General features: G+C 38.7%; 2 protein-coding genes across 2 annotated transcripts; both read left to right on the top strand.

Moving 5' to 3' along the window:
• Window positions 1-2,641: 2,641 nt before the first annotated feature.
• On the top strand, window positions 2,642-3,527 carry LOC120674368. Its single transcript, XM_039955553.1, has 2 exons — window positions 2,642-2,887; window positions 2,976-3,527. The coding sequence occupies exons 1-2, from the start codon at window positions 2,657-2,659 to the stop codon at window positions 3,153-3,155; spliced, it is 411 nt and encodes a 136-aa protein (XP_039811487.1). The 5' UTR covers window positions 2,642-2,656; the 3' UTR covers window positions 3,156-3,527.
• A 2,553-nt stretch (window positions 3,528-6,080) lies between these two features.
• LOC120674361 (protein unc-50 homolog) lies at window positions 6,081-10,872 on the top strand. Its single transcript, XM_039955542.1, has 10 exons — window positions 6,081-6,415; window positions 7,290-7,357; window positions 7,906-7,931; window positions 8,954-9,044; window positions 9,181-9,276; window positions 9,752-9,817; window positions 9,931-9,989; window positions 10,075-10,197; window positions 10,292-10,363; window positions 10,441-10,872. The coding sequence occupies exons 1-10, from the start codon at window positions 6,329-6,331 to the stop codon at window positions 10,494-10,496; spliced, it is 744 nt and encodes a 247-aa protein (XP_039811476.1). The 5' UTR covers window positions 6,081-6,328; the 3' UTR covers window positions 10,497-10,872.
• The last annotated feature ends 538 nt before the right edge of the window (window positions 10,873-11,410 follow it).

The raw sequence follows: 11,410 nt of genomic DNA, 5'->3' as shown, positions 1-11,410 counted from the left end.
TTTAAATCATAGTTATTAGATAATAATAGGCAACTACAAGCAACTAAATATTATAAATATAAAAAAATTAATCTGAATAATTGACAAGTACCGTGCTAATAGATTGGTTATATTTTAAAAAAAAGTTGATATCTATTTTATAATTTTTTATTTATAATGATTTCAGACCGGCATTTTTAGTTTAAATTTGTATACTTTTAATTCTCACAAATAGAAAACCACCTTCAAAATCACCTATGGGGCCAAAATTTCCCTGTTTCAGTAGTCAGATGACATCTATTATCGGGTTTCATAATTGAAGGTTGAAAATCAGACTTTTGTGACAGTTAAAGAGTGTAAACCGGACTTTACTTTAAAAATAATAAAAGTTTGGTTTACACCCGTGAATTATAATAGAAGTCCGATTTTCAACCTTCAACTACAAATCGGATAATTGAGGTCATTCAATTGTTCAAACCAGAAAAATTTGGCCCTCTAGGTGGTTTTGAAGGTGGGTTTTCATTTTGTGAGAATTAATAATATTCAAATATAAACTAAAAATTCATAAGTAATTCATTTAAATAAAAAATATGAAATGGGTATCGAAAGGTTTTTAAAAAAATGTAACATATCTATCTGTATGATACTTGTCAGTTACTTATAATATTTGGTTCCTTATAAGTATGCCTAGTAGTTTGAAAAACTAAGATTCAAATAGAAAGATAATAGATAGGTTACATTGTTAAGATTGAAATAAATTAGTATTGATTTTTAGAATAATTAGATTTTGTTATTCTTTTAGTAATACAAAACCATCTTCGAAACCAAATTAAGAGTCAAAATTTTCCAATTTGAACAGTTGGATGGTCTCTGATATTCAGTTTTATAGGAGTGTGTAAATCAGATTTTTTTCAAAAAAAAAATGGAACTCTCTTTTCATGAGGAGAAAAATAATTTTAAACTTTATGGAATTTATTTAAAATTAATATTTATATCTATAAATAGATTAAGTAGGAAAATATATTGCATAATTAACATAATAATACTTATTTTGTAACATAAATGTTAGTAATTGTTTTTCATATGCTAGTGGAGATGTATGTGGCATAGACACGTATTTAATTTCTCTTCCATCAAGTAACACTGTCATTTATTTTCCTTTCAAAAATAATTCACGTCTTTTTTTTCCTTCCATAAATAATGTTGTTAATTATTATCTTCTCAAAACAAATAATGACACGAATTATAGGTGAATGCATGTGCAAAAAAGTAAAATATGTGTTCAATGAAAGTAATATGTGGGGTACAAGAGGTGAGGATAAAAAATTATACTGGTGTAAAAGGTATTAGAATTTTGGTGGAAAACATTGACGAAACAAATCTCCTCTCTCTTTTATCAAACCTTTTGGCCTGATAAATGGGGCTTTCGTGAGAGGTAAGCTGGGTCTAATCTTGTTGAGAAAGGGTTTCAATTGTTTCAACTTTTTATAGATAGATTTTTATAGATAGATAGATAGATAGATAGATAGATAAATTTAGTCAAACAAAAATTGAACGTGAAATTGTTTGACTCATCGGAAAGCTAAGAGTTGCATTATTTTGGTGATGGAATGAGTAAATCAACATATTTACTTGTTCTAGGAAAATCTAAATTGAAAGGTACAACTACTATCGTGAATGGTTCGAACCTTATTTTCCCCGCTGGCTCCGCCATTATTAAGAGCATGTTTGGTAGGGAGCTTGTGAGAAAATTGCTTTCGATCCATTAAATTAATGCATGAAAATAGGTGAGAATCACAAACTATAATGATGCAACTAACGTATTACCAGTGTGTTGGAGGTTAAAATTGGCAATAACCGAGGGCGACCGGTCTGACCAGTTGGGCCGATCGGTCTGATCGGTCTGGGCCTGTAATCCGAGTAAGGTTAGGGTTTTGTGTTTAGAGTCTTATTGTAACTCAATTTGGAAGGAGTACGTCTTCCCCGGCCTATAAATATAAAGACTGCGGTCGATTGATTGAGGGTTTCTAACCACAATCGAATCAAAAATTACTCTCTTTACTCAATATTTCAAACCCTAGTTTTTCCAACTCATTTGCTTGTCTTGAGTGGCCTGCCGATCTCAAGACAATCCTAGTTCTTCAAGCTCCGACGGGTCCCTTTCGAGCTCGAGGTTTTAGGTCTTCGCGTATTTCTGCCTTCAACCGGTCTGATCGGTTGGAGCGACCGGTGTGACCAGTCGCCATTTGAAGTCCGCTTGTGACGATCATTGCGTGTGTTTGACCAGAAAAGCCTCAAACACAGTGGACACGCCGCGTGGATGCAAACACGAATTCAAGATGCTCAAAGCATGTTTTGGTGCCACGCAAGATCATTTTTGGCCCGTGACACCTAACAATATGCCGCGTCGCTCGAGTGGTTGAATCGCTTGCAGATAGAGGACGACGGAGATCTGAGGCATAGCACGGATCATATGCAGGTGTCCATGCTTCGTTGGTCGTGTCGTGTTTCTCGAGAGTGAAAATTTGTGAAGACGCATATCAGTTCGACCTTCCTCCCAGCTGGTATGATTAAAATATTTCTAGTGAGCTTTAAAGCCTAGGGTAGAGACAGGTGTTTGGCCGAGACGGCCCTGCGCGGCGCGGTCGGCTCGGCTGCCAGCACTTGTCGGCCGGCCATGCGCCACCTCGGCCCCCTTCCCGCAGCTTCTTCGGCAGCCGCAACGATAAAACCCAAGGAGCGCCAGCTGCTAGACCACTACTGCGGCTGCCCGGCGGGCACCGATCTAGTAAGCTACAACTACAAGGCACACGAAGCTCCGATCGAGAAACTACTGCGGCTGCCCGGCGGGCGATCGATCGAGCACGGCATGTCGACCAACACCGGCTCCCAGCAGGCCCCCCAGCAGGTACGCATCGCCCGCGATCAGTTCATAATTTGACGATGAATGATGATCTCTGTTTGTTGATCTTGGTCGATCTTTGTACATGTTGCAGAACGCCGCCGCCGACAAGGGTCCGCAGCAGGCCGACACGGTGACGAAGACGGTGCAGACGGTGGAGGTGCGGTCGTCGGCGGGGCAGCCCGACGAGGAGGGCGTGCTCCAGCCCGTCAGGGTGGTGCACGAGATCCCCGCCAAGGACGCCAAGAACAACCCCGGCGTCAAGCAGGACTAGCTAGCTAGCTGGCCTGGACCATCGTTGGTAGAGTGTGTTTTGTGATCTTCAGAGATCCTTTTAATTGTTTGAGACTACCGTCAGACATGGAAGCAAATCGGAACTATAATATGGCTTTCCTTCATGTTTTCTTTCCGGAAATAATACAGAATAAACAATAACTGTTGCTCGATCTACGCGGCGTGCTTCATTTGTAGATGTGCGATGAGCTTGTACTACTGCAGTCTGATTTAGTTTGTTCATAGCTGCTCTCTCGATTCTAAATTATTAGTTATTTTATTTTTCTAGATTTATATATTTTTCTATATATTTATTTTGTATATTATATGTACGTGCATTACAAATTCTATGAATCAAGAAAATTATACTCAACGTTTTAAATTATAGTTTATCTGATTTTTTCAATCTCAAGTTTGATCACTCGGCTTATTCAAAAATTTGTGCAACATATCACTTTTTTTATTGTGGTTTTGCTTTTTATCCAATCTTAAAAACGATATTGTGGTTTTGCTTTTTATTCAATCTTCAAAAATGATTTCAATTTAACTATGTTAGCACAATTTTATTTTAAATAAGATGAGTGATCAAATTTGAGATAATTTGAAAGGAAGGAGTATGTAGGTGCATTGCAACTTCTATATATCTAAAAAGGTTAAAATGATTAATAAATAAATCTAAAAAAGTTGAAATGACTAATAAATCGATGACTAATAATTTAAGGTCGAGGAAGTATAATCAAGCATTATACTGTTCACAACTTCGATCAAAATCCTCTCATCAAAATTATATGTAGGTCAAGACCGAAGACTGGGACCAGGCAGCGTGACCGACATTTTCTTTCAGGCCATCGCGCCACCCATTATGCTATTCTCGGTGGAAGTTTTATGGATATTAAATAGGCTGTCATGTTAGTATTTTGATGATGTGATAGTGTATTAATGAAGAAAGAGGTGAAATAAATTTCATAAAAATGAAACCCTATATACACAATTACTTAGACAGATTGTGTCTTGCTTGTAACCTAGAAAACAACAATAGGTAAAACTATGCAATGAGGGAGGACTGTTTCATCCTAATTTCAAACAATTTTAGATGATGCGTCACTCTAGATAATCGTGTCCATAAAACTTTCACTAAAAATGGTCTTACTGTGTCCGCCGAAAGTCGCTTCGAAGCGCCCGACCCTTTGCCAATGTGGATCGTTCTGAGCTGTAAAGGTTTTCAATTTTGAAGTCTGGTAGGAAATTACTGTGTAGCTATAGAACATTCAAAGGGTTAGAAATTAGCCCTCTGCGGCGATGAGCCGCCTGCTAATCTCCACGCAGTGAAAACACGATTGAATTTACCGATACAAACTTGCAAGATCATAAACCACACCGGAGACACGATCTTTGTTGACGAGGTTTAGCCAAAAACTACATCCCCGGAGCAATAACTACGGGTGTTTCTCCCCAATACCGCACCACCGGCCGCATCGTGCGGCCTCCCTCCTACGAGCCTGTCCCTATGTCGCCATGGTTACAACAACATCCCTCCTCTCATATTTATGAGAAGGTCCGAGTTTGACACGAACTCTACCCTACTGTTGAATACAACTCAATCCTATTGTAACCGAACTCGTACAAATATTCGACACATACTGAACACAAAGAATATAGCAATTGAGGGTAAAAAGGTGTGAACTTCTGTTAGTGACTTAAAGTAGGTGAGAAGTATCTATAAATACTCATGAAACTATTATTGATGGGGCGTTTGGTCCGAAGTTAATGGAATACAAGTGACCGTTTTGGAGCTACTGTGTGTTTTGGTGGGTTCATTATCTTAACACAGGTTGTTGTGTGTTTTCGTAGGTTTATTATCTTAACGTAGATGTTGTGGCGCTACTCGATTCCGAAGGATACTCTACCAACATGTTAGACCTTAGTACATACTCTATTTGGAAAGCTTTGCTACATTTAAGCTTCATTTGAATACACCGTGACTAGAGCCGAAACCCTGTCGCCTAGGGGAACAGATACACGTTAGTTGCCAATCGAAGTTTTAGGATAGTCCATCTCTGGAAGCTCTAAAAGCCACAGTCTCTCTCAAATAGAGTTATGTCTATAATAAACTGCTAAAAGCTCAAAAAAATAGAAGTAAATATACCGGAGCAGGTGAACGCTCTCAAATAGAGTTACGTCTATAATAAATTGCTAAAAGCTCAAAAAATAGAAGTAAATATACCAGAGCAGGTGAATGCACGTCTGGTCGCGCTAAATGAGTAGTGCACGTCTTGCACTGCCATTTGCTACTTGCATCTATTTAGATCAACGCATATGAGAGGATGTCACTTTCATAAGTGACATGAGCACTAGAAAGAATATATTTTCTTTAAATGATCATTACTCTCGCATTGACTGTCCGTTTTAAAATCTGTTTGTACCATTCTATTTCTTAGAATTAAATCTACAAAACAAGATCCATATTTGATATGTTTTGAAGTTGTTTTATGCGCCAGTCAAGTTATATTGATTGCAAGTAGTAATTTATATGCAGCTATGCAGCAATTTATCCATAAAACTCAGTGTACAAATTGATAAATGGTTTTTATTTATCCAACTTAGCAACATACATAGATGCAACGTTTCAAATTTATACTCTATGCAACTTATATTGTATATCTATTTTTTTATAGTGACAACTTTAGACAAATGTATCAACTTGTAAAGATTTGGTAATAAATTATTTATAGACAATATCATATAGTATACCTATTAACAATTTATATAGAGATAATATGATAACTATATAGATACTTCATAGAGCTAAACAAGATGGATGATAAAATTATTTTTTTATAGCAATGTATCTATATAATTTATTGTCTGATTCTAGTTGGACCTTGTGCTATATGGACTGGGCCGCCCAAAACTAGGCACGGAGCAGCAGTTGGTTGAAGTGGGCCACTCCCACAGCCACCTTCCCTCTCCTCGGTTGCAGCAACAGGCAGGACAGCAAACGCGAAGCCAGGGCAGCGAGCCAGATCTCGCCTGCCCGCCGCGGCCGTGACAGCCACCGTCACCAGATCGGACGAGGCGCCGGAGCTCCAGGAGTCCACCGCGGAGCAGGAGTGGCAGCAGATCCCGAGAGCAGGAGCAGTGGGTAGCCGCCAAGGCAAGAAGGAGGCGGCGAGGATGCTGCCGACGACCGCGTCCAAGGGGCGCGGGCCCGCCCGCTCCGCCCCGCCGCTCTTCGGCCCCTACCTCCGCCGCATCGTCAAGGTCCGTAAACCTCGCGGGACGCTTGGCTCTCCCCGAAACCCGAATCCACTCCGTCTCTCTTGCAACCCCTCCTCTGCTCGGGCCACCTGCCGATCTGGCGTCGCGTCCCCGCGCGCTCGGAGGGACGTGAAGCTTAGATTCTCGTTAGGGTTTGGTTTCCTGGATGAATGCGGGCTCCCCGGGAGGAGGATCCTTTACGCGTGTGGAGTTCATCGATTTCATTTAGGGGTTGAGGCTCCACCCGTGGTGTGCCTCTTATTAGGTTGGGTTGTGCCTATGCGTTCCTTTGCATCAATGAACTAGCACGCGATACTGTAATGCTGTTAATTTGGCCTTGCTATCTCTTACCGAGTCTTCTTCGGTGCATCAATCAGCAGAATGCACTGTATAGGTTTACAGATCACTGATGCTCGCAGTGCTTCTTGATTGGATTCAGTATTGCTAATTGCTCAACTCCACTTCTCAATTTTGGATGTTATAAGTGCTATTCATTTTAACAGTTTGTGTTGCTCGAGTTTGGCTATTTGCTCAGTTCAACTGTTCTTATAGTATTGTAACCCTATTGAACCTCGATGCCATTAAAAATGTATTTTCATTTTGCACCTTGGAAACTCTGAACTTCAATTATTGTCAATGCGGCAAGAAGTGTACTTTCAATTTTTCTGCATTTTTTGTCACAGTAGAACAAGGAGAAAAGAAAATAAATACTCCCAAGGAGAGAAAAGGAAAACCTTCTTTTGAACCTAGTTTCTGTACAACTTTTTTGGTATTGGTTCTGAATGTACCACCAGGCTCACAGTAATGTGCATGTGCTTTTTATATCTTCAATATGGTCATGTGGAAAGTAATCTAATTTTGCTATTTTCATTGGCAGTGGCAACAAATGGATATTGAATACACATTTTGGCAAATGGTTCATCTCTGTACTTCACCAAAAGTAGTGTACGCATCCTGCACTCAGTCTAGTTCTTAATTGTTTGTATTTGCTCTGTCGTCATACTTACATGTTCTGTAAGTATTATTGGCACAATATAAACTGATAAGGATATCATACAACTTATTACTTCATGCTTTGAAAACTTCTCAATGCAATTTTTTTGGAGTCATAACTTGCTAAGTTCAATTCAAATATGCTTTGGTTCTGGAATTTCATCTTTTGGGCATACCTGATACTTAACATTTTCTATTAAAACCCTGGAAAACTTTACTTTGAAGTTTAAACCCAGATAGTCACATGACAGCACCTCCAAGAGCCCCATTTGACTACCCACTTAAAACTGGACCTCACGTGACACTCCTGTGCCTGCAGTCAAAGCTAAGCTGGCTGGCTTATTACTGAGAATGCCTTTCCCGATTCATTTGTCTGTTTTTAGTATTATGTCTTAAGATGGATGATTTATGTCTTGCGTTCTTTTTCTTCGTGCCCATGTTGTGATTAAGCATCTGACTTGCATTTGTCTATTTCTGGCATGTTACTATATGGAAGACAGCTATCAGCACACCAAATATCACAAGCGTATGTGACCCATTTTACCTTTCTTATTACCAGTTGATGCATGGTTTACCAACATAATTCATTGTAAGCATAAACCATTTCAAAATTTCACTTGTTTTGATTTACATTTTGTTTTGAGTTACAGATGTTCATTTCTTTTTCCTTGTTTTGGACATGTGATATTTCTTCATGAGTACTATTTTTCAAAATAAAATTTTGTGTATATATGCTAGACCATCTGATATTTTCTTATGAAGAATAGTTATTTAAGGACCTTGATAAGGATATTTATTTTTTTTCCGATTTTGACAATAATTCTGTTTACATTGTTTTAAGGGATGAGGTTGATATACTTGAATCTCATATGATGTCTCTGATTGCCTTTATCCCTGAACAAGAAACAAAATGTTTCTAATTACCTATGTATGTAGCAGTTGTTAATCTTCATTTTATATTATATAGCTGATGCTGATGAAAGTTGCATATTGGAGAAGTTGATTTGTTAGTTAATTGTTGTTTTGATTATTCAAAGAACATGATATATGCAAATAATTTGGAATATTGCCCCTGCCATTTCACTGTGTTTCGGTGGTCTGGTCCCTTGTAGGTGTGAGTTTGTAAAACTTTTTCTTAGCTCTGTACGCTCCTCACTCTGGTCCAAGGTGAGGAGTGTTCATCTTGTATTTGGACCAGTGTTTCTCTCTTAATACAAAGATACGCAGTTCTCTTGCGTGTTCTAGAAAAAAAATTTCACTGTGTTTCCATTATCATTTTATGACAGCTAGCCAAGACATAATAATATGACAACCACAGCTGGTAGCATTTGCATGAGAACTATGGATTCTCAACTCACCTTTGTAGAGCTCCTCCTGAGTTCACTATGCAATTGATCTTTGATATTGAACATACCCCTTATGATCTCTACTTAAGCTTACACTGTTTGGAATTTGTGTTCTGTCAATAGTATGCATGCCACTTATGACTCTGCTTTGCATTCAGCATTGTGGATTGCTGAGTTTTTTTTTCCTTGCCTGTGATTTCAGAAACAAAGAACCAGTGGGCTCGGGATGATCCTGCATTTGTTGTCATCCTGATTCTTTTCCTCGTGTTCGCAACATCAGCTTACTGTGCAGCGTAAGTTCTTTAATACAGTAATATCTATTTTGTTTATGAATACATGGTCATTGAAAGATTATATGATATTTAGTTTGGCTTTTCTATTAAACTATTTCTTTTTAAAATGGAAATATCATTTTTTTAATACCTACAGGTATGGAGAGAGTGCCTCACATGCTGCTCTAACAATCACTTCGGTTGTGTTCTTCCATTTCTTGTTTGCTGGGATAGTTTTGGCCACACTTTGCTGGTAAGTATCTGGTTTTGTAGTGTCCTGCTTCATGCCATCATGGAACCCGAAAGACAGCATTGATATGATCCCCAGGGTTGTGTGAACTGATGTGCAAGCTAGATCAGGATTAATATTAGTCACCATTACTACCTTTATTAACTAATAACTATCTTCAATGTGTTACCTGAACATGTCCTAGTGCTATGTATAAATGAAGTAAAAGGAAGAAAGAAATGCTTGAGCTGCAAACTATTAAGAATGAAATAAGCTCTATCGAAGATTGCTGTTGTGGGATGCTAGTCACATGGGGCTGCATTGACACAACTTAAATTTTGCACTGCTTTTAGAATTTTACTCCTAAGCATAGTGGCTTTATAGGTTTTAGTCTACACTGTCATGCCTCTGTTCTATTTCTGATCAAATTGCTATTATCAGAACATATGCTCACCTTCCATTGGGAATCAGAATTATCATATGCTGTAATTGGATGCAGGTTTCTTACAAATTCTTACTTGAGAGAGGAACCTAACAGCCATGTTGTTGAGCAACGTGTGGAGTGGTAATTTTCCTATTCTTTGATATTACTTGTGTCATGTGCAATTTAGTTATCCACTGTGTTGTTGTTAAGGTGGCAGCCAATATCACTAACAGTGCACACAAAATTCTTTGCAGGCTCTATGCATTTGATGTTCACTGTAACTCGTTCTTTCCTGCATTTGTCATCCTATATGGTAAGCAGTATCAATATATATTTGTCTATTTGAATGTTTGTTTGCAACTTGTATGGTATCTAATTTTGCAAGTTTTTATGATCAGTGCTTCAATATTTTCTGTCACCTCTGTTGGTCGCGCATGGCTTCTTTCCAGCACTTTTATCGAATCTACTCTTTGTGGTGGCAATTTCTTATTATCACTACCTGAACTTTCTAGGATATGATGGTATGCAGTAGTTCTAATCTTTTGTTTTTTTCAATAACTTGATCAAGTTTATTTGTGCACTTCTTTCCTGACAAAAATCAATATTCCGCTGTAGTTCTTCCATTTTTGGACAGAACAACATTCTTTCTGTACCCGATTGGTCTTGTCATCATCCTATCTCCACTTAGTAAGTGCATCCCTTTGTACCGTTTCAAACTGATCTGCTGACAACTATCTCACATGGCATCCATCCTCATCTTGCAGTGATACTAATAGGGTTCAATCCGACAAGATACTTTCTAAGCTTGTACTTCGGCTAAGGCTGACAGCTATATTGCTGAGTACAAGAAAAATATGGTGACAGAACTAATGGCAGATTTGGACACATACTTTCTGAAGTAGTAGCAGTTTAGATCTCTTGTGTGAACTGGGGGTGAGCGAGGTTCAGAAAAGCTCGGAGCATTCTTTGGATGTATCAGCTGCCTGCGGCAGGCCAGCATAGAAGAGAAGAGCCTTTTGATTGATATCTATATCCCTTTTTGGTGTCAACTTGTTCATAATATGAGCTGTTTTCTTTGGTTTGGGCCAGTGACCAGTGTATAATTCTAGTGGGAATTACAGTGTTGTACTATCACATTGGCAGCATGATTGCACGTATCACGCTTTACATCAGTCCTTGCCAAGTTTATTGTTTCACATGCTGGTATCTCGCCAAATTCCTAATAACCATGGCCAGCGCTTGTATTAAGTTCGTTCCTTCGTTCTTTGGCAACATAAAATATTAACCTTTTGGACTGTTGCTAAGTTAAAATTGCTTGTTCTATCATTGACTTTTTCACCGTCCAGATTTTCCCAGCAAGGAATTCTGCGGTCAGGGTTTAGGCATGTGTGTTCCGTTCAGTCCTCTTGTTTGCTGTATTTGGGCTAATTTCTGTTGTGTTTGTTTCTCTTCACTTCCGGCCCATGTCAGTAGGTGACGGATGCATTACGAATTCCTAACTATCACTCGAGTGATTATTCCTGTCTAAAAGCACTCGATTAGTTAGTAGTTCTGGAGACAGATACATTAGTACTAGTAATACAACGGGCGGTGTCATCCTCATCTTTTCATCTGTCTACGCCTGGTGCATGAGTTGAGAGCTCCGCTAGCTTCAAGATTAAAAAAATGACCGTCTCGATTAATCATTTTGTCAGGCGGTTTTCTATATCTGCCTCGGTTAATAAAAGGTGATCG

This window comes from Panicum virgatum, chromosome 2K (genome assembly GCF_016808335.1).
Source record: "Panicum virgatum strain AP13 chromosome 2K, P.virgatum_v5, whole genome shotgun sequence".
Taxonomy (NCBI): Eukaryota; Viridiplantae; Streptophyta; class Magnoliopsida; order Poales; family Poaceae; genus Panicum; species Panicum virgatum.
This window is presented reverse-complemented; position numbering and strand designations above follow the sequence as displayed.